At 44.4% G+C, this 23,558-nt stretch overlaps 1 protein-coding gene and 1 long non-coding RNA gene across 2 annotated transcripts; both read right to left on the bottom strand.

Moving 5' to 3' along the window:
- Positions 1-937: 937 nt before the first annotated feature.
- Positions 938-10,447, bottom strand: LOC135245557 (uncharacterized). The gene is made up of 4 exons (XR_010327299.1): positions 10,287-10,447; positions 2,872-8,209; positions 2,698-2,766; positions 938-2,105 (listed from the first exon to the last, which is right to left on the bottom strand). It is a non-coding gene; the product is annotated as an uncharacterized LOC135245557 (long non-coding RNA).
- Positions 10,448-12,805: 2,358 nt separating this feature from the next.
- ttll12 (tubulin tyrosine ligase-like family, member 12) lies at positions 12,806-23,498 on the bottom strand. The gene is made up of 14 exons (XM_064319620.1): positions 23,142-23,498; positions 22,769-22,944; positions 22,226-22,424; positions 21,759-21,918; positions 18,949-19,082; positions 17,955-18,031; positions 17,548-17,664; positions 17,122-17,316; positions 16,802-16,913; positions 16,211-16,362; positions 15,087-15,168; positions 13,690-13,758; positions 13,212-13,350; positions 12,806-13,024 (listed from the first exon to the last, which is right to left on the bottom strand). The coding sequence occupies exons 1-14, from the start codon at positions 23,295-23,297 to the stop codon at positions 12,873-12,875; spliced, it is 1,920 nt and encodes a 639-aa protein (XP_064175690.1). The 5' UTR covers positions 23,298-23,498; the 3' UTR covers positions 12,806-12,872.
- Positions 23,499-23,558: the final 60 nt, after the last annotated feature.

The following is a 23,558-nucleotide window of genomic DNA, read 5'->3' as shown; positions in this document are numbered from 1 at the left end:
TGGCCGTTTGTCCCTGACAAAGGAGGGCTTTTTTGGAGTGTGTGTGTGTGTGTGTGTAAACATGTACCAAGAATGAAGATAAAATAATTTAAATCAGAATAAAACAGCAAATGAGGGTTATAATAGTTCCAAACTCGACTCTGAAAATGACATGAATGATCCATCGCAGATAAAGAGTTGCGAAAGGAAGCCGAAGGTCACGGCGCAGACGAGAAAAACACGCTTTTGTTTTGACAGAATCAGTGGCCTGGATGGAGCCCTGCCAGTGGCTGAAGAGCGCTGCTTATCTCCTGACAGGAAGTGAAAGTGGGAAGTGGTTGGAGGGGTGGTTTGCAGTTGCACCATTAGAGGTATGAACACCCTCATTTTTCTTTGCGAGCGGTGTGCATAATGCGATAATCTATACTTTCATAGATAATATCGTCTTTCCACAGTGCATTAAGCAAGGAAAGTAAGTGTCAAAATAAACAAATGTTATGACTGGGGGGGGGGGGGGCAAGGACTAATTGGAAGGACAGGTCTGTGAATATTAGGACACACTCACCCCCCAACCCCCACCCCAAAGCAAGGACTGCCTAGGTTATTCCAGAGAACTCACTGGTGCACAGTGACTTCCTCCATCAGAAGGAGTTTGGCCTGATCAAATCTGCTGTCACTGAACTCACCCTCACGTAAAAGCAAGTCTACAATAACTTTAGGGGTGCGGTGGAGGACTACCAGCAGTAAACAGCACTTTGCATGTTTTTATGGAATAAAATAAGTTGAGACAAGTTGTCTTGTCGTTACCAGGCATTCTTGTGGCATTACACAAATCCTGTCTGGATCTGCATGATCAAACTGATCTCTGCAGCACCTCTTGCTTAGTGGAGTATGAATCCATAGAGCCGTTCTACTACAAATTCATTGTACGCATAAAAGAGGACACAGTAACCCTTGATCTAGGTACCAGACCACTTTTTATTTGTAAACACTGTATGGTATCAGGGAGAAATGCCTTACAATTTGAAAAGTAATAAAAAATAAAAAGAAAGGTAAATCAATGGGGAAAAATCTGGTTACAAGAAACAGATGCAATGTTGTACAGGTAAAAATATATTGTTGCATAGCAGATTGTGGGAAGCTGCTTTTGTGTGTAAAACTAGAAAATACAGTACAAAACTAAATGTAACACTTTTGTATTCAATATATCGTATTATAACATAAGCTGCCATTTTGAGGAAAACAAATGTTTCTACATCTTGTCAGTTTTAACACTCAGTGCGTTATGTCTGGTCATCCTAAATGTGGGGAACGGCAAGCCTCTAAATTGGCGAAATTAAAGCCGCCATTTTATCCTTTTTCGTTTTGCAATTTTTCCCATAGCTGTAAGGCATGCTTATTCTCCCAGTTTTCAACCAACAACTAAGGCAAGCATTTTTGGCTGTGTAAACATCAAGTCCTGGGTAACACTTCACTTGGGATTCACAACAGAAAATGCGCTCAAGCAGTCCTCATGGTCACGTATGCCAGGGAATTTAATGCTTGAAAAGTGATGCTGCTCTGGTCGGTCTGTGTGAGGTTCAGTTGTCCTTTGTTGTCTGGAAGGTCAGGATACGACACATCCTGGGTGCTCAGAATTATTTCCAGATTACAGTCAGTAGAGTGGAGAGATGGGAGGAAAATAAATCCGCCTCCCAAAGGAGACGTCAGAAAAATGAAGCAGTTCTTCTCTCAAATTTCCCCAAGGATGAAAGAGAGATGCGCCTTTATGAATGATAAAAATGTGTCCAAATGGATATATAAAAAAAATTATTTAATTAAATACTAACCAAAGTATTTAAGTCATACACTTTTATTACCCCCCCCCTCTCAACTGAGGAGAAGGCCAGGAATAAGCACGGTAGCAGACCGTTTCCACAGGAAACAACATGAAGGTTATGCAGGACTCATAACCTTCCATTTTTTCATTTTCCATGAAGTGCATTCTGGGAAAAAGAACTATATCTTGCCCTTTGCCATGTACATCTTCTTATACGTCTGAAAGGTGGTGCCCGAATGTGTAGTTTCTGCACCAGGAGACCTTACTTCAGTAGACGTCAGGTCTTTTGAACTCTTTGACCAGGAATCTGTGATAAGGGACAGAATAAAGATCCACTGAGTGTTTTTCATAAGCTTCACATTTGATTACAAAAAAATTCTCTTCAGTTACTAATTTGTATTGTAATTCTCATACAGCACACTGAAATGTTTGACAAAGTATGACCGATGAAATATTACAAGCCAAAAACACAGAATAACACAATAAGCAACCAAATATTGCGAATGGTGTAAAACACAAAATGCATTAAGCAAAACACAAATATTAAAACATAGAAAAGTATTGAAATGATGCTTTAACTGCTTTTTAAAAATTATTTAGGGATTTTTATTCGTAACATTATTTGCAAAAAATAAGAGGGCTAAAATAAACAAATATAAAGACCAAATGACCAGACATTGAAACAGAAATACACATTCTTTAATTCATATGGAATTGTTTGCAGTAATATATCATTTAAATGCTTTGCCCACAAAAATATCTGCATTCAAAAGCCAAATCTAACATGTAAACATGTAAAACAAGCTGGCTACCAAACACTTGAAAATTGAAATTCTTTTAAGCGAAGTTCACAGTTCAGTTTGTCCCCCTCAACAGCCAGTTATAATGCTTGCTATTACCTTGGCGTTTCCATGTGCTCATCTTCAGGCTTTCTGATTGTTGACGGCCAGTTTTAGCACTCACTGTCCCTGGAGGAAAAGTTGTACTGTTAGAAGAACACATCACAGAAATTGAATGTTGTATATTTAAAAAAAGAATGCAAGGTGTCATGGCAACAATGTCGGTGAGCTTACTCTTCACTTCTTTCGGTTTCACAGACTCCCTGTGATCTTGACTGTCTTTGAAGTTGAAGGACTCGGGAAGCAGCTTGAATTCTAACATGCCGTCCTGTTGCAGTGCAATCAGGGCAGGGTTCCCAAGTTCAAATTTACTCTTCATTTGGGTATCGGGTACAGTGGACCGTCTCTGTTCTACTTTCTTGGGCTTAATCCTCTCCAGCCTAACTTTATTCAGTGGGAACAGTGGTTGTGCGGTCGAATTACGTTGCCTTCCTTCTGTGGTAACTCTTCTTTTGGTAGTAGAGGTTATTTTAGATGCAGTGTGGTCAACAGGCTTTGAGTAGAGTTCATTCTCTGTGGATTTAAATGTGGAGCTCTTTCTGTTCTTGCTCTTTTTTGGGCAAACAGTCACTGCTTTGAGTTTAATTGGTGTAACCAATGGTTGAGATAATAAAGGAGCACTGGTCTGGCTTGTGGGAGGCTTTGGATTATTCGGATGCGTGGTCGGAGTAACGCGTGGAATTTTCGCTCCGTTTTTGCCATTCTTAGAACTGTGAGGCTTTGTCTGGCGGCCATCTTTTGCTGGCACCAAGCTGCTCTTCCACTTGTCAAAGACTTGCTGCTTTGCAAGACTTTTGACAGGAGGACAGTGTTGAAATGGATCGGTCTTCTCGGAAGGAACACCAAAGCTAACGGTTGCTGGCGGGCGTGGTGTTGTCCCAGCGCTTGATTTAATTTTAACTGGCTTGCTGTCCACCCGTCCCTGCGAATGCAGCGTCCCAGTTCTTTTCTGGGGAGAGGATCCATACAATGCAAGACTTACACTACTAGCTTTCTCCTGCCGTTTACTTAATACCAGAAGCACATTTGCGTTTCTTGGCATTTTTCCCTTTTCACTATTGTTTGCTGGACCATTTCTTGGGCGTTCGCTCTTAGCTCTTTTAGGAACCGTTGGTCCGAGGGATTCTGAATGGAGATCTCCTTTGCGTTTTTCCTGCCGAGATGTCCTGCTTTTATGTTCCACCACAGTCGTTTTAATCTCAGGGATAGCTTGAGGGTGAGACGTTTTTCTTTTTTTCTTTTTCTTGTTCCTTTCCTCAAGGTCACTGGCCGAGCGATCAAGGGCAGAAGATCTGGGATTTGAGATTTCCCATTTCCGTTTTCTGCGTTTGCTTTCCCTCTTAGCCACGTTGTCATCCTTGCGGTTGTGGTTCTCACTGGACGTTTGACGTTTGTGAACATGCACTCTCCTGTTGAGGCCTTTTGCATCTGGGGATCCAACCTGTTGGCCAAATGTTCCACATTTAGCCCCCACTTCATTACACCCTAATGAAGCTTTTCTGGTTCCTATGGACCCAGAGCTAATAGCATGTCCATCCACATTTGCCTGTGGTGGAGTCCACAATGGTGCCACCACTGAAGAGGCTTTGAGGGCTTTGTTGTAAGATGAATGGAGGGCCTGGATTTTCACTTCTGTGACATTTGAACCGCTGAGAGCGCTGGTGGGAGCGGTTTCAGGATGAGCCTGGTTTTCTACTCCTGATTGGTCAGAAGGGGTCTTCCTTCTCATCTCCACTTTTTGCACTGAAGGAGGCCCTCCGTTTCCCCCTGTGGCTCTACACAGGGAGTCCTCTCGCCCTGGGTTCACCACTGATTTGTGCTCAGGCACTGCACATTTATCAGGTGCACCCTTCGCATTCTTTTCCCCGCACGAGTCGGCAGTTCCAGTGCTGTGCTCCGATTGGGCAGTCCCCACAGGGCCTCTTCCCGGTGGGCTTGGAGCTGGCACCACACCGTTGTTGTTTTTACTTGCACCCGACTCCCTTTTCTCCTGATTGGATTCGTCCTCCCTCTGGCATGAGCAGACAGATTTGTTTCCATAGCCCGTCATCACACAGAGCCAGCGCGCAAGACAGCAGTAGACTTCCATCTGGCTCTTTTCCCCCTCTTTTACTGGCCGTTCAGGCGACTCAGCGTCCATTTGGGTCTCCTTTTCCTTTGAGTCTGGTTTTGGGAGCTCACTCTGCAGGTCCTCTGCCTCCTCTGTGATTTCGTTGAAAAACCTTCTTGCTTCCTCTCCTGAAAGCACGTTGATCTCTATGCAGGACAGTGGATCTGTGAAGTCACTGACACCTTCTTCTTCAGGCGCCGGCAACTCGGTTTGTGTTGGCGGTTGTGACACAAGCCTTTCCTCAGCCTCTTGTGCGATAGGAGCTTCAGGCAGGCTGCCATTTTCAGTTTCATTCACTTCCACTTCAGATGGAAGCACATTGATCTTGATAGTGGAAAGTGGATCCTTGGAGTGACTGACATGTTCGGAGGATGCTGGCAACTCTGCCTTGGTCAGTACTGGTGGTAGGTTGCCACTGTCAGATTCATTCACTTCCTTGTCCTCACACTTTTCCTCAAGTGTGTGCCGTCTTAACCTCAGGTGTAATGGGAGTCCATGTTCTTTATCTATGTCATCAAGCTGCTCGTTGAGGTTCAACCATGAAGACTTGTAGACTACATCCTCAGAGAAAGTGGCATCATGTGTTACTATATGGCAGTTCTCTCTCACTGCCTTATGGTACGATTTCTTAACTTGTGAAAAAATGACAGCATGTTTATATTCGGGGGATATACTAGAAGCCTCATTCATTATTGACATATAGAGATCTGAACTAAAAACATCAGAAACGTCTGGGTAACTACAACTCCCATAAATACCATGGAGCTTTTCAAGGTCCATCTCCACCTGAAGGGGCCCTTGCCTCCATTCAAGTAATGACATCAGCTTATACAGTTTAGAAATTGTCCACTTAAACACAGGCACTGAAGATAAATCAAAAGTATTTTCCTTTGATTCTCCATTTTGATCACCACTTTCAATAACACTCAAACTAGGCAGGGTTTCAGAATTATTAACATTAAAACTACTTATTTTTTCAGTCTGGTGAGCAACTTCAGGTGTTTTAGGTTGAAGGTCAGGTGGGTTTGATTTTTCGATGTCCTTTTCTGCAACAGCCAAAGCGTCTGTAGTGTATATCGATGGGCTAACTAAATCTGGGGCTTGTGCAGTCTGTTGAAGAGGGGATGAAGCCTGTTCTGAAGGTGATGATGAATCAACGTGTGTTGCAGGGACAGATGTAAAGATATTCCGTTTTAAATTCTCATCTGATCCTGTGCCGTGCGACACAGTCACAGAAACGGCACTATCAATTTTTTGTTGGGTTGCATATTCTTCTTCAGCAAGGGACCACACATTCTTTATTTTAAATGGCAGTCCTTCATTGGTATTGATGATGCCACTCCCCACATCTGCAGAGTTTGAGGACTGCTGAGATATCGGCGGAACAACTGCCACCGCTCTTTGACCCGACGACCCGGTACCCTTCTGCTGATTTGTTGGCTTGGGCATGCTGAAAACAGACTCTGCTCTCGTGATAGCGGTCAAAAGCTGGGTTTCACAATTCTTTGGATCGCTGCTGCCAGAGAGCTCTCCATATGCAACTCCAGAGTCCAATTTTGCGGGTCCCTCTTTGGAAGTCAATTGCAGCTGTTCGCTCAAGGCACACGCGTGGTTATCAGTCATGAAGATCACATTTTTGGCTGTGAATCCTGTCCCTGGCCTGTCCTGTGTTACAGTGACAAAATACCTTTGTGTTTTGGGATACGGTGGGGGGTTACCAGAAGGCTGATTGTCCGGCATCAGTCTGTGCGGTTGCGTAGCCTCATTTGGTAAAGTTGAAGTGAATCTGTAACCACTGCCCAAAGCATGAGGGTGTCCATTTTGACTTTCAAAATTTGACTGAGGAATTTGGTTTGGAGCAGGTTTCGCAATTTGAGCGGGTCCAACGTGCCGCGTTGCGGCAGCCACACCTCCGTTTAAGGTCTTGGGAATGAAGAATTGCTGCTCTTTTCCAGTATAACTTTGAGTACGACGTTGCGCCTCCTGTACCCTCATTGGGTTCTGTGCCCCAGGCAGTTGGTGATCGGTTGGAGGGAAGTGGCGGCTCTGTCCTTCCGTACATCGGGAATGTGCAGAAAAGTTACCAGCAGCAGCACTGCTTGGAAAGTGGGAGGAAGGTTGCCGTTCCATCGCATTTTGCACAGGCAAGGAATTTCCAGACCCACTTCCAAGTGCACCAACCTGGCTGACGCTTTTGTCCCTGTTGACACTGTAATAAGACGGGTTAACTTTGCTAAAATAGTTGCCAGCAGCACAGCTCCTGGGCTGAATGTTATTTGTCCTTTCCTTGGAACCTGTGCCACTCCCACTGCCTGTTCCTTTAACAGCATTTACACCTGGGCCTGCAGACCAACAGCTGCTCTGGCCAGAGGGAGGACATGCAGTACCAGCTGGGGTCCTGGCGACAGACCCCTGACTCCTGCTTAACAGTCCTTGTAAATAACTGGGATTGGCATGTTGACCCACAGAAGAAAAAATAGCAGAAGGAAGGTTCTCCCTTATGCCTTTCCCCCTGTCCACCAGAACATTCTCCAAGCTTGTAATCTCTCCGGTGGGAGGGGCTACTGCGCCATTGGAGCCTTTCATGCTTTTTCTGTTGCTCTTTCTCACTGTGCCATCAGCCCTACTCATCACACCCTGTCCCATGCCCACCGTTGCCTGCAAGTACTGATGGTTTGGGTTCCCTTCCAGTGAACTGTAAACATTTGCAGAGGGGTTAACACTCTCCCCCATCAAAAAGTTTGTAATTCTGTTTATATGTTCGATGGCCGTCAAGTCGTCTCCATGAGCCTGTGTGCCAGAGGGCGGGGCCCCACTACCAACTCTCGAGAACTGCAACGTCTCCTGGGTATGTGGAATACCCCCTATGGCTGAAGGTGCCAGGTGTGTGTTTGTTCTATTCGCCATCACAGTCTGAGGAACATCGGTTTTCAAAGGGTTTTGATGTGGAGCATAGTGGGACTGCGGTAGGTATGGTCTCGATTGGGCAATGCAACTGCCATTTCCATTCATCAAAGTCTGGTTTCTCAACGGCAGCTGAGGTACTGGTTCAGAAAATCCGCTGCCACTCCTATGTGCGGCAAAGCCATCGCGGTTTCGAACAGAGTTTAAGTCCGTAGCTTTGTCATTCCAATAATTCCCATTGGCAGTTTGTCCACTGTGTGAGGTATAATGTGCACTATGGTAGTCTGCGTGCTGCGTCAGTTGGGTATGACTACCATACATGTTTTGTTTTCCATTAATCTGTTCCCCAGGCATAAAACACTGGTATCTCGTGTCATTTTGCATGGTGGAGTTTGAGGCCTGCAACCCAAAAGCTTGGCTCGGTGTACCCTCAGACCAGGAGATGGTATCCATTGTGGATGTGTCATTTACACTTCAGTGTTCCTCAGTGTCCAATGTCTGAAAGAGAAATGGATAGAATTCGATTACAAACGTTACCCCTAGGTTACCACATGGATGAACACACAATCTGTACACACAGCTGAAACTGCAGGTACACACTTGGGATGATGTACACAATTCTCAATCCTCAGACCTGTGTAACATTTTTGTTTTGGCACAATAAATGACCTAATACTTTTAATAGTGGCCTCCCATGCCACTCTTAATTTTAACATAGACAAACTTTACTTGCACCCGTGTTGGTTACAGGGGTATAACTATGCAGCTTGATTACAATAGGATGCGACAGTGATAATCTGAACAACAACATGATGCAATACGATTTCTCGTGATTTACAACAATATGAAACAATAACCACACGATTAGCTGTGACCATGAGATTTGACAGATTCCCCCACCGACACTCGAAAACAGTGAAATAAACAGTATAGCTGTCAAAGTTAACAGCTAAGTGTCTTTGTAAACTTTGGTGCCTAAATAAAATTGCCATATAAATTCATTCATCTCGATACTAATTGATTCATACATGTCAGTTAGCTAGATTATTACAGTTATAGTTTTTCTGCACACGAATTCAGCTAAATCTTCAGGTTACATTGGCTAATCTTAGTTGCTGAGGGTTTGACTATACATGTCTGTCACCTCTTTCAAACCAGAATAATGGAGGCTAATACAAAATAGTGCCAGAGTTACCCTCTTTCGCAGATTAGGCTAAATAGAGCATACTCCTCACGTCGACATTTTGCACAGGGTCAAACAAATTTTGGAGGAAATCGGTCAACTTTAAACAATATTGATATCGATAATCTAGCATGGAGAATGTACAATTTCAAGTCAAATGGCACGTACATGCAAGTGCATTTATGTAATTATTTTTATTTTATGCTGGGTTTTACTGTTTGAGAATGTGGCACACAGGACACCCCAAAATATCAGCTGAGAGAGCATTTAGGGTTTTGTTTGAACACAATTTCACCATTCAAAGTGAGCCTTGAGAACTTAAAATTGGCACATTAACTGTGGGAATTCCAAAAAAAAAAAAAAAACAGTTAGGGCCCCAGTATTCAAATTTAAGTTAAGCGCATTTGCTTAATTTTTATCACCACTTATGCTTCCAGTTCTCCTCGAGTGATAAACTGAGTGCAGCAGTGTTACAGAAGTTGGAATATTGAAAAACAAGATGATATCCAAGTAAGCCAAATTCCACAAGGAATTTAGGAACAGTTTCACAGACACAGATTAGGCCTAACATGGAGATTCTCCATACAAAACTAAATTTAATCTTTGTCTGTGAAACCGGCCCATTAGAGTTAATGACTACTCTTCCCAGGCAAACCATTGGCAAATAAATATCAGCCTAGTGCTGTGTAAATCAGAACAAACTGTTCTGATCAGCCAATTAAGCAATGGCTGGGTACGAATATAATTAAAGGAATGCTCGTCTTGCCCAGTGCATTCAGCTGTACTTGATCAAGCAAGCTAGTTACCCATTTAAGATGGCTAGCTATAAAAGTAACCTAGCAGATTAAACTAGGCCTGAAAGATAGTGTTCCTGGGTTCTGGCGAGTTTTTTAATTTTTTAACCAAACTTGCTGAATTTTTGGGAAGTTTAGAAATTATGCAAGTCTACATGTTTGTAGTCAAGTAAACACCAGAGTTAATCAAAGAACATGTCTTTTAGTTTTTGAACTGATCACCATTAATGGTCTTCAGGAAATGGGCCACACTGAACCTTAAAACGACCTCCGCCAATAACGGTGTGTGTATAACGTGTGTGCGCCTATTTTATTCGGCTAACTAGTTAAACCGACTGAGAACGAAGTATAACACGTAGCATTTAGCGAAATTACCAAATTACACATGAAAAGGAATGCACACAATTATTATGCAATAAGACTGTTTTTTTACCGTGCAAATTAGCATGCCTATACCGGCAAGAAGAAATCAGTACGTTTCAACATTCCGTAGCTAGAGTAAGAAGTCCGTCTGGATTGCAAGTGAAACAACAGACAGCGAAAGTTATCTGCCACGATATGCTTCATAATAAATAAATTAAATCGCGTTAATACTCACAAATGACAAGAGGGAGATGCAAGCACCCCCCCAAAAAAGCCACAAAAATGTGCAATTCCGTTTGAAATCAAACAAGCACGACCTTCTTCCTGCACGCGCACTCCAAACTCCGTTGCTTCTCCTTACTGCAGACCATAGGCTGTGCTGCAGACTCCGTGCAGGTCATAAACCCTCCCCCTCCTCTTCCCACTCCCCTTTTCGCGCGCGACAAATCCCACCTACTGTGGTATTGCTTTCGTTTTGCTTTGGGGGGGGGGGGGGGGGGGATTTAAGTTTCCAATTCTCGACATAAACTGAAGTCCACACCCGGTTGAGAGAAGGCAGACTTTATAAAAGAAAAAGACATTAAAAAAATAACAGCGTGTGGTGTTGTGTCTAGGAATGGACAGAATTCAAAGTCCAATCTCTAATTTGTAGAAAACAACTTCAGGAGGGAAAAGTCACCACAGCAACAAGCTCTTTAGAAAAGTTAGACTTTATTTGCACAGGTGCACAAAGCCGGATCAACTCTGCAGAATTGAACCTCGATTGTCACATTTCTTAAAATACCAGCCATCCGTTCTTCTTGGCACCACAATGATTTTAATTTCCTGCTTTTGTGGTCGGCCTGACCTTCTTGGCACCACAATGATTTTCTGTTCTTAGTTGAAAACGTTATTGTGGAATGTTACCCAAACTTTCCCTTAAACAAATATTAGTCTTTATTCTGTAATTTTCCATTTAAGCATACAAGTTACAGAGTTATAGCCTCCTGTAATTTTAATGTTGCCCTTAATGTTGCCTGGCGCCTCGATCTTCACTCAGAGAGGGCAGAGGTCTGTCCCCTCCCTGCGCCTGACCTCTGGACCATACGATTTACAACCTAGGCCCCAATGAATAAATAAATAATAAAACCCAGGGGTTTGTCTGGCAGTCGGAGTGTTGCCGGATTGATCCCCTGCCCTGGGCGTGTCGACGTGACCCTGAGCAAGACACCTAACCCTTACTTGCTCTGGTGAACGTAAGGCATCGATTTTAAAGCGCCTTGGATAAAAGCGCTATATAGATGCAGTCCATTTACCATTTACCAATAACCATGCCTCACCCATTACACAAAGTCAGAGATGAATACACACGGGCCTGACTACTTCCAGAGGAGAACAACTCCAAACCCATCACGCGTCTTGGCCCGGATCAGGCGGGACGTGCGTCGGGCCCTTAGAGGGAACTTAAACCAGAACTGAAGATGAGGGCGAGGAGGTCAAAGTTTCAGCGATCAGATTCCTCGCTGCCAAGTTCGACTGCGAAAGGAAGTAAACGTTTACGGCTAAGTGTTTTAATGCGTGATGAGTCTTTAACGCTTTGACACCTTCACGCACAGCCGTAGTCCAGTGCCCTGGCAATTGCTGGTCGTTTGTGAGGAAATTCCTCAGTCTGGCGCCAATTTACAAGGTGATGGGAGGCCTTTCTGCAGCACAAAAGCGCCTGTCCCCAACAATGGAATCACTTAACTGTTTGCTCAGTTATGCACCACTTTGGGTAGGAACACCCCCTCCTAATTTGAGAAGGAGATTGGGGAACCCGATTTAGTACGTTTGAACATGGAAGCGGTAGTAAATGGTTTATCCATCAGCAGATTGACAGAGTAGCAGATTGACAGCTCAAATGTTTGGGTGCCCAAAACCTTCTACCGGGTATCAGTACGGGTATCTTCAGACTTTTCCTCCGGTGTGTCCCATGTGGCACGGGCCCGAGTGGAGATCATTTTTCTGCTGGTAAAACTTTATTTTATGAGACTGATGAAACAAACTGCATAATATCGCGTAGCATGCCACTAACACACAACGCAAATTAACCTTTGTTAAATCGTAGTGCTCTTTATTTGTAAATTTAGCAATTTCAGAATGATCATTTCTTTGATTAGGAGTCATATAATACTATTCCTCATATTATGAAAATTGTTTTCAGTTAGACTATTCATATATTCGTTATCATAGTCAATAACATATATATCATTTTTGTAATGTGTACATTATTTCACTAAATTGTGCTCTATAGATGAACATAATTCTAACTGGTTGTAAACTCAATTTGTGCTGAATAAGCCTGACCAAACCTCACTACACATCAATCCCATCCGCTGTGGATTAATAATATTAATAATAATAATAATACATTCAATTTGTAATGCACTTTTCATTAGAAATAAATCTCAAAGTGCTACCGAGTAAAATTACACAAAATCATGGTTTTGCACTCAGATCTTCCAGTGCCAACTCTGAATTAAGTTTTTTGTATTTCAGTAATAAACCAGGGCAGCCCTATCTGATCCTGGAGTTCTGGCTCCAGTTGTGTATGTGTGTGTGTGTGTGTGATAATATTGCTGGACACAGTATTACCCACTCTCATATCACCCAAGTCCCACTGTCCTGGTTGCAAGTCACTGCTGTCACAAGCAAGCAAGCAAGATGGATGGTGCAGGATTCTGACAGTCTAACCTGCTTTCAGACCCAATCAACATCTTGACTGTGAAACAGAAATCCAAAAAAAAGTATTTTATTTTCTTGCATTTGTACAGTAGCAGGACAGTTTTAATTTAGACTACGTCTATACTATGCGGGTGACGGGGCAGCCCTCTGTCTGGTCCAAAAATAAAGTCTGGAACATGTGGTCGTAAAATTGGGGGTGGTACTGGCAGGCCCGGGCACAGTCGGGGCTAAAATTGACCTCCAGGATCTGAGGCTTCATGACTCTTTCACCTGTAGGACAAGATAACATCACAAGCTCAACAAAGCCTGGTCCACGGAGGCCAGTGTGTTTTGCATATTTCATCAAAAGTGCAAGTGGTATATTTCAGTTTCGGTTTTTTATATTTTTTTTAACCCGTGATCCCCCGTTGGGACCCTGTCAGAGACCCAGAGGTGTATTTACGGTTTTATTCCTAACCTTGGTTGCTGGTGTCCCACTTCAGCATGAGGTCAATGGCGTATATGGCCCTGGAAGAGGGGTACGCACAGATGCCGTAGGGAGCGGGGCGGGACGAGGCCGCCTGGAACAACTCCGCGAATGATCTGAACACCTCCGCCTGTAAAAGCACGACCACACGCACACGCATGTAAACACACGCATGTAAACACACGCATGTAAACACACACACACGCATGTAAACACACGCATGTAAACACACACACACGCATGTAAACACACACACGCATGCACGGAAGCTTCATTAAGTCCTTTGTCAGTTATGTCATGTTTGTGGTTATTGAGGAAGATCTGAATTTACTTGTCTGTATATACAGAATCAACAGCCAGGAAGTGTTCTCCAAATACTAAACACAAGCATAAACTGAACATGTAAAAATCTATGGGCTTCGGGTTTACAGAGTAGCAGGAAGGACTGTACTCTGTCAGTGTGCTTTACCTGGACCTCCTCCCAGGGACACTGGGGATGCTGTTTCTCAAACATGGGGATGAACTCGTCATAGTGAATCTGGGGGGGGGGGTAAACAAAGCAGACCACATCACTCCGTTTAGACTGGGCCCTTATCCAGCACACATGTACACAAACACAGGCACACAGACAAACATAAGTGTGAGGATGTCTATGGTTCTGAAGGATGGCAGGCTATCTCCATTATGCTCCTGATGTCTATGGTTCTGAAGGATGGCAGGCTATCTTCATTATGCTCCTGATGTCTATGGTTCTGAAGGATGGCAGGCTTTCTCCATTATGCTCCTGATGTCTATGGTTCTGAAGGATGGCAGGCTTTCTCCATTATGCTCCTGATGTCTATGGTTCTGAAGGATGGCAGGCTATCTTCATCATGACTAGTGTGCCCTGCATTAAATCCTCAGGTCTGCCGCTGGGGCCTCTGGCTCTCCAGGCACAGAGCATCGCAACGGCAACAATGAGTTGTTTTGTGTGACAGGAGATATATGTAAGAGTGAGTGTGTGTGTGTGTCTTTATTTTTCTCTCACTCATTCTCAGGAGTCCAGATAGAGAAACCTGGGGGGAGGGGCAAACGGAGAAGCTCTTTATAGTACCTCTGCATATAGGGAAAAAAAATCCCCCTGAGCTCAGATAGTAGAAAACTGTCACAGACAGTTCAAAGGGGCTCCTTGTGGTTTGCACACGTGGATAAACCACAGAGGTTTCACTTATCTCTAAGAACACACTCATTCACACACATCACATACGCTTTCATTCATCAAAAGAGGATTCACCAAGATATACAATCAGCAAAATCATACACTCATATTTTCACTTCTGTTTTTGGTCAAACAGAATTTGGATCAAGTAAAAACACTTCCAAATGCTGCAAAAGTAATTCTCTTCAGGAATGCATTTTAGGATAAAACTGAGTGTAGTGGAATCTACCCTCAAGCTAGCATTACCTTAGTTTGTTAACTGCTCATATAATCACCATGTCCCTGGAGGGCAGGGGAGGTGCCAACTGCCCTTTTTATTGCTTTTTATTTTCCTTTTTTAAATGGACCAAATGGTACTGAAATGCATTCCACTTGGTTGTTGTCTGTTGCTCATATGGTAGGGAAGGCAAAATGGTGGGAGAGATTTCAAAAGGCAAAAAAACAGGAGTATTTAACCTAACTCACCACTTCGGGTTTTGACTTTGATTTTTTGGAAATTACCAGACCTGTGGGCGCTAAAAGTCGAGTGAATCCCTCTGGTCATTTGTTTACAAGTTAACAGAAATCTGAAACCGATGAACACTCGGTAGTGGGATTTTTGAAGGCCCAGGTAAATCAAATCCACCCCTTGCTGTCTGCTGGTTGGTTTAAGTTGTGGCCTCTCCCACCTGTTTGAGCTGGACTCCCTCTGCGTAGTTCATGACCGTGAAGTGCTTCTGGTAGTCATCAAAGTGGTCCAGAGAGAAAGGCCTGCAGGAGAGAACAGGAGGCCGCTGAAAGGCAGGTCTTTTTTAAAAAGCTAACGTACAGCCCCCGCAAACCCCGCGCCGACGCAGTGCAGCTCGGCCGAACGCCTGAAAACGTAACGCAGGCCGCGCAGGCGCGGTACTCCCCCCTGTCAGTCGAGCAGAACAACAGTCCAGTCCGTGACACTTCATCTTAAGAGCGCACGTGCGGCGTTTCCCCTGCTGCAAGCTCCAGCAGTCCATTGCAAAGACTGTGTCACAACATGCTCAAGAGCAACTGCCCAATTAGTGCCTTATCTGCCGCACCAGGTGGGTTGTCATGGGTACTGGCACTGTTTCCAGGGATCTCCGGACGACAGTGAGACAGTTTGCTGAGGAGCTCACACTAAAGCACTCTTTGAGAATGTGCCAGCACTTCTCGGGGCGAGCCACACTTCCTGTCTGCCGCTGAAAATAAATCTTCTGCTGCAGACTCTTGTGTTTGAGCCAGCGCTGAAAAGCACCCAACAGTATCAGTATCCTTGTTGCCGGCTAGTAGACGGTGATTTCACGTAACGAAAGCAAAATTTCTTTTTCAGTTGAAAATAAATAAATGGAAAAAAAAAAAAACCCAGAATTTTTGTAATAATGTAAGAAAGCCCTGAGTGTTAGTAGCAAACTGTATATATGAACCCATATAAGCTTGTCTGCACTCTAGGTGACGAGCAGCGATTCGGCCTTGAAGAAGACCCTGGGAAAGTGGTGCAGAAGCGGCTCCCAGCCGGAACAGATTGAAAACAGCCCCGGTCCCGTGCTGAGGGAACAGAGCAGGTGTGACCGTGCTGGGTGACAGCCATGGCATCGGGGGAGAGACAGTTTAGGGTTTAGGGGCAGCAGTGTAGCACAGTGGGTAAAACCTGTTTTGTGCTTTTTCTTCTTACACTTTGTGTGAAATACACTATAAATTATAATAATAATAATAATAATAATAATAATAATAATAATAATAATAATAACAATAATAATAATAATAATAATAATAATAATATTATGAATTAATTAATTACCTGTTGGCAAAGCGAAGCCAGAACACATTGTAGGCATAGAGTTGGAGTGGTCTGACAGAGCGCAGGAGCACCATGTAGCGAATGTCAAACTTGACCAGGCCGAGCTCGTCCCTCTGAAACAGAACTGGGTCCTCCAGATACTTACACACTACCTGTGGGGGGGGGAGGAAATGAGAGGGAAGTCAGGAGGAAAGGAAAGAGAGATGAAAGATTACAGCCTCACCCCTCCCCTCCCCCCCATCCAATATATAGAGTGGAATGTGAGCAAGAGGGGATGGACACCAGCTGCAGTAATGAAGTGCATTATGGGATTAAAGGACCTATATTACTGTCAAGTTGGGAGGCCCACATGGTCTTGGAATGGAATGGACTCCTTAACCTACAATTGGCCATTAATGGAGCCAACAATAGCCAAAGCAGAAGCTTTCCGACAACTTCCTGCTTTTGAGGCAAACCAGGTGCAAAGCCTTCACAGTAGTCCTCTGGCCAACGGCCAGGACTCACAATCCTCCTATTTACATGCAGCGCAGGGTCATGTTTCATATTTGGGCAGGGGATTGTTGTCCACCCCAGAGTGGGGTGAGAGGTTACCTTTGGGGTGCTCTCTCTCTGTCTGATGATGTAGTTGAGGTTGTCGGTGATGTGGGTGTCCAGCCCGCGGGCCAAGTTCCATGGCTTACAGATCCAGTGATTATCACTTCCTCTGGGGATCCAATAGAAAACGCAGACACAGGTCACATGATGCTACATAAGTGTATATGCTACCTTTTATTATAGTATTTGGCTTGGATGAGATAAAAACAATGATTTTCTAGATCTTCCATTAATGTGATATGATAGATCACACTGTCATTCCTAGACCGTCATTCACCACTTCTGGTTTTACGGGTAATGCACAGACTTTGATTGACCTCTCTTGGTTTTGCTGGTAGTGGCTGATGACCTGGGGAAGCTCAGTCTGCAGGTTGAAGGTCCTGGGCAGCCAGTCTGCGGCGTGGCCTCCGCCCGTCCTCCGGGCCACAGAGGCCAGGCAGTCCTTCACCGTGACAACCGTCTCACAGGGGAACTGGTTCAGCAGGACATGGGGACGCTCCTCACTCAGCTTCCTACAGGCAGGTCAGCCCGTCAATCAACCGATAAACCAATCAATCGATCGCATTTTACTTTCTTAGCTCCTTCTGGAGTGTAGTTTGAATCATTGCTCTCGCCTGCCGGTGGCGGATGCAACCTTTCAGTCCACTAAAAATGAATGCAGCATGTGGGCTGAGAGATAGAGAGAGAGAGAGAGAGAGAGAGAGCGAGAGAGAGAGAGAGAGAAAGAGAGAGAGCGAGCTGACCTGTAGTCTCGGATATGAGAGTAAAGCCAGAGGATGTCAGCCTCCTCCTCGCTGTCTGTGAACTCAAAGCTAGGGTGTTTCAGGTGACTCAAAACCTGCTGCATCTCAGTGTACACCCTGAGAGGGAGGGAAGGGGAGAGAGGAAGAAAGAGAGGGGGAGGGAGGGAGGGAGGGAGCGAGAGAGAGAGAGAGAGGGAGCTTTGGCAAAATGAGCATGTTTTACCAGCGTGTCAACAAAAAAATACCCCATTTACCCCAACTTTGCGAGCATGCTTTAATTGTTAAACATTTTTTGCAGCAATGTCACTATTTATGTCATTCTATTGAAGCATATTTGGAAAAAAAGGCTACAGACAGACAGACAGACAGACTGACTAAGCATCAGGACAGGTGCAGATGTGACTCACTTGAACACCTTATCTTTAGGATACACCTGGGGCTGGATTTCACTGGGAAGAATTTCTTTGTTTTCTTGTGAAATGGTCTGATAAGAAGATAGATGGGCAGGAGAGGAATGGGGGGGGGGGGGTGGGAGAGAGAGAGAGAGAGAGAGTACTAAATGCTGATTTCACACAAGTATACTATATAATTATGGAGCATTGGCAAAGTTTTGTTCTTTATGTCAATTTCACATTTCTACAACACATTACTCTAAAAGTCATAATGTTTTAAATTAATTATCTTAATCAAATGAAGCCTTAGTATCAGTAATGTAGTTCATGTAAAGTTATTTTTCATCTGGAATACACAATAGATCCATATAGTGCTTATTAATATGCATACTTTACACTCAAAAGAAGATACAGGCTTTGACAGGGCAGCCAAAAATCAAGGTCAGGTCGAGTGAAGAACTGATAATATTTAATGCGAAATAAGATAAAGTTTTAGGACAGAGCGGAGTCACAGAATCACAGCGACTACCTCAAAGGAGTACAACAAAAGGCCTTTCTCACGCCTCGCAGCACCAGGTGGTTGTTTTCAAGGCACTGTGTGTGGGAGGGGCTATCCCTCCACTCCCCCCCCCCCACCAACGATGTTGACTTAATGTATTGGCTTTATCTGATCTGTTTTCCTGACCTCAGGAAAGAATTTCAGCAGGAAGTAAGGGGGGCTTCCTGCAAGGATACTGCACAAGGTTTGTGTGCTAATCTAGAAGCAGTATCGTCAATGCCAAGAAAGAAAAAAAAGATTTTAAAAAAAAAAAGAACATCTACTGAAAAAAAGGATACATGCTAGAATAACGAGTCTGCCTTTCACAAAAACAAAACAGGCACAGAGATATGGATGATCTCAAACAATATACTCTCGGTGCATAGTAAAAGAAATATTAAATCCATTGAAATGAGACACAATAAATTCCACAGCTTGATGCACGTTTGTGTCTGTGCGGTTCCTCCATACCTCATAGTACTGATCAGAGGGCTCAGGTGTGAAAGAGGACATTTCATGCATGTCAGCCGGCTTCCAAGGTAACAGTCGACATTTCCTGACCAAGGGGTCCCTCTCACCGTACGCATAGTCCCGTGTCACTTCCTCTGTGGACCGTTTAAAAAAAAATAAATAAAAGAGGGAAGAGGTGAATTATTTCTCTAAAAACTCTCTCTCCAGTGTGATTTATAACTGTCACTTTTAGGGTAATCACCCCGTGTCACAGACCTGCCATCAAAAGCACAGGGCCAGGACTGGAACCACCCCTGTTTAAAGGAATGGCATCTGTTTTTATAATCATGGTGTCGGATTGCAGCAGGAGTGGAATGTTTTTTATTTTTTTTAATTGTCGCAGGGATGTGGTGAGCTGGGACGCGCGTTCGTACCGATGGTCTGCTTCTCGCCTTCCGATGCGAACGCAGAGCACATGGTACAAGGCAGCCATGTTGGTTCCTGAGACTTAACGGCTTTGTGCTCTGGTGGCAATAAAAAAACTCTAATAGGCAATAAAACCTTCCAGACGAAGCGCCACCGCTACACCCGCAGATTTGTGTGCACAGATAAGAGCGTCAGTGTCTTTAACTGGCTGTGGGATATCTAGTTATTTGATTACGGCTTTCCAGACAGAAACAATATAATTTACGGTAATACAATATAATATGGCAAACGTGTCCATACTGGGGATGCAAATTTTGTGGAATTCTTTCAATTTGTCGATGGCGCCCATTAATCGATTAATAATGATTAACTGATTAATCTTAATTGATAAAGCTTAAAATCTACAATAGATTAGGCCTATCCATTAAGGTGTTGTATATATCAGTAAGGGCAGTGGTAAGTGTGAAAGAGGAATGCCAGGTCAAAGTGAATGCAGTTTATTGCAGTGTGTGTTCAATAATGGCAATATCCAGTGGTGCAGAAGTGTATGTGTAGCGAGATGGCTATACGCAAATGATTAGCACTAGACCGTGTTGACGAGCCTCCTCAAACCACTGCACCTCTCCTCCAAAGATCAAAGCAAAACCTCAAGTCTTCAAATTAAGATGCAATCTCGAAACTGTACATCAGCGATCCCGCTCCTGCAGTCTCTGTGAGCATACCACTCTGGGTTAGCCTTCGTAGCTGAGACACCATGACATCATGACATGTTCCCCATGACATCGGCTTTCCAACAATACCAAAACACGATTGCACTGCATTATGGGGAACCTAATGTTTACACAAGGCTGATCCAGCAGGATGTTTTGCAGCTGAGTACTCTTTATCACACCCTGCTGACTCAGTACAGTAAACAGCCTCTTTTAATTTTGGGGGTTGGATAAGGAGCACACTTCTGTAAACTTCCCTACAAACCAACGTTAGGTTACTCTTTGAAATGGTTTAATGAAATTTAACCACTTAATCAAGAAAATTAATCGATCAGCTTTCTTATTAATGGTTATCAGTGAATCGATTAACTATTGACATCCCAATCCATACAACACTACCTTGCTGTTGAGGTAGCCTGCTCTGGTTGTCCTGAATGTAACAATGCTGCCTGTTTGTCTCTCTCCCATCGACAATCATAAAAGGGAATGCCCTTGGGCAAATCTTGCATGCAAACCTTGGGTGTCAGGGAGCGGGCTCTCCTGGAGAGTCTGCTTATCTCTCAGGAGACACCAGAACGCAAAGGTATTTATGGTGGAGTCCGGACTCAGCTTGGCCACAAAATACCGTAAGGATCATGGTTTCCTTTTCGATTCTATGTTTGAATGCCATATCTGTGACATTCAACTGAAATCATCAACCAACAGTCAGAACGTCTGTGTAGATAATTATTGTTGTGGCTTCGTGGTATGGTGTTAACATTTCTGTGGGCAGCTCCAGTTTCAACCGGAGGTCACCGTGATGTGACTGGCCGTGTCACATGGATAATATTTAGCCCAAAGGTAGAGATTGCACTACTGGCTAGACTGAACAATTATTGCGTACAATCATCACTTCTGTTGTTTTGGTATTCTATTGCTGAGCTGCATGGACTCCGAAGATCCAGTATACATGATACGTGTCGATGAAAAGCTAAAACCTTGAATCTGTTGATCATGACATCATGGAGCTTAACCCCGATTTCAATAACATAACTTACTTATTTACTAAATCTTTGTTTTACTTAATAAGTAAATCTGTCAGCTTTTAGATAAGCCAGTCCTTGTCATAAATGAGCCTGACCCCCTTCGACACTAACTCAGCTTCAACCAATCAGGGCAAGGGTCCTCAAGTCCTGCTTGATAAGGTAGTATTTATGATGGCCAAAGTGAAAAGTTTTCAGTTGGTTGTGAAGCCTTGGAGAAGAAGGGTTTTCCTCTTTATATTTCATCTGAATACCTGATACAGAGTAGGTTTTGACTTGCTGGTTGATAGCACCAGGTTACTGTCTGACTAAGCGATCAACAATTCAGAGATTTCAGGGTTATTTTTCAGAGGGGTGACCCGCTAAGAGGGGTAATTAGCAGTAGACGGAGCCGGATTCAGAGCGGCTACGCCCTGCACTGTAACGGAATCCTACTTGCCCAACATGGCTCAGGTATCGCCCCCCCCCTTGAATGTTTGGGGAAGGGACCTCTCACTGCACACTGACCTGTAGAACAAATAACCTGCATCAAAACACACAGCCCCTCTCTTCCACACGCTGCATTATAAAACATCAGGTCTCTCTGACAGTCATCCTGTGACCTGACACGTGGCGCCATAGTAACCCGTGCCGGGGGGTGGGGGGGTTTCAGGATGGCCGCATGGACCGGTACCTCCGGCGTCCAGGTCCTGCAGGGGCCATAGCACACTGTAGGCCATCTGCTGTGGAGCGTAGAAGAAGGGGGCCATGCAGCAGGTGGGCAGGTCCGAGTGCTGCACCTGGGAACCAAACTCGTCCATGATGTACCAGACCGGCACCTTCTCCTCTGCAGACTGCAGGGAAAGACCCGAGCGTGGGGGGATGGGGGGGGGGGGGTGACATTAGCGTGAGGTAGCCAAAAATAAAATAAAAACCCTTCAATCAGGAGTGCTGTAAAGCCAGACGAGGATACAATTATCCACTTTTTAAAAGAAATGACCAAAATATCCCACATAACCAGTTACTGCTCTTTGAGAGAACAGTTAGCTAGCTTAATCGCATAGGTGATGACACATAATTAATTACACAGGTAATTACTGTTACTCATGGTGCCGCTTATTCTATAGTTAAGTGCCACTGCGATGGGAAGTGGGTGCTCACCCCCTGAGAAAGCTGGTAGGTCTGGTTGTACTTCCACATCTCAGTTAGCACCTCCTCCACCGCCTCCTCGTCCGGCGCCTCCCCGTGGAAGGGAACGCCCATGAGGTTGGCCATGCGGTGCAGGAGGCCCGGAATCTGCTCCAGCTGCTGTCGAGCGTTCTCCACGCGGTACGTCCATGCGTGGTCCACCAAGAACACGCTGGAGAGGGGACAGGCAGGGATGCGGAGGGAGGGGGGACAGACGTAGCCATATGTTAGGGATAAAAAAAAATGTATAAACATTTACCAGTACCTCAGCCTTTCTGCGATGATAACTGCCCATAACTGTACACTGTGTGAGTTCTACATGTGTACAGCATGTGTGTGCAGAATCAGAACCTCATTGAGTCAAATAAATTCAGGAACAGCATTACATATGCTGGCAAGTCCCCACTGTGACATATAACAGGTGAACAGAAAAATCCCTGAAAACAGGAAAATGTGGCAGTGTTTGAGGTAGACTAAATGGTGCAAAATGATAATTGTGCGCAATGGTGCCCTCACCTGGTCGGGTCGCTGGCCTGCAGCCCGCTCTCGGAGGTCACGACGACCTTGCTGGTGATGCCGGCTCCTGGGTTCAAGCGCTTTCTCTTGGTTTCATCAGCCTGATCATCCTCCTCATCCTCCTCCTCCTCCTGCTCCACCTGCATGATACCAAAAACTTCCCCTGCATCAAACACCTGGGAGGGGGGAGAGATGGAGGACAGAATATCATTCTGGGGGTTTGTGTAATCAGGGGTGGGGGGCTGCTATTTAGGAAAAATGTCTATAAAAATATAGAATTTTAAGCCTTTAACATACTCACAAGACGAGTACAGCTATCCGAACTGTGTTAAAAACATTTAAGAGAATGTGAATTTATCAGTATCATTCCCACCTCATTGGCAAGTTTGTAAAACAAGCTCTTCCAGTATAACGGTGGTATTTTTGAAGACTTTAAAGCAGCAGAGTGCAAACGAAGAAAACCTTCAAACTCTTCATCTTCCTTCAGAGTCGTGACATTACTGCTTATTTCTTGGACTGTCGGCTCCATGATCAGACACGTGTGCGCACGTATGGGTTTTCCAGATATTTCCAAATGGCGTTTTCTAGATCTGAGTTCTACTTATTGGCTCCAGAATTTCTAATGTATTAACTCGAGGTATTTCATGGAAAATGCATTTTAGAGTTCGTTAACAACAAACAAGAAGTGCACGGTTGTGCTGTCAAGTTACAGAATAGGCTGAGAAACACTGGCGTGACGTACGGTGACTTCCGGTTAGAGGCTTACTTTCGTGTTCCGTTTTCACCAGGG

Source organism: Anguilla rostrata, chromosome 19 (genome assembly GCF_018555375.3).
Source record: "Anguilla rostrata isolate EN2019 chromosome 19, ASM1855537v3, whole genome shotgun sequence".
Lineage (NCBI taxonomy): Eukaryota > Metazoa > Chordata > Actinopteri > Anguilliformes > Anguillidae > Anguilla > Anguilla rostrata.
The sequence above is the reverse complement of the archived record's forward strand: the minus strand, read 5'-3'. Positions and strand labels throughout refer to the sequence as shown.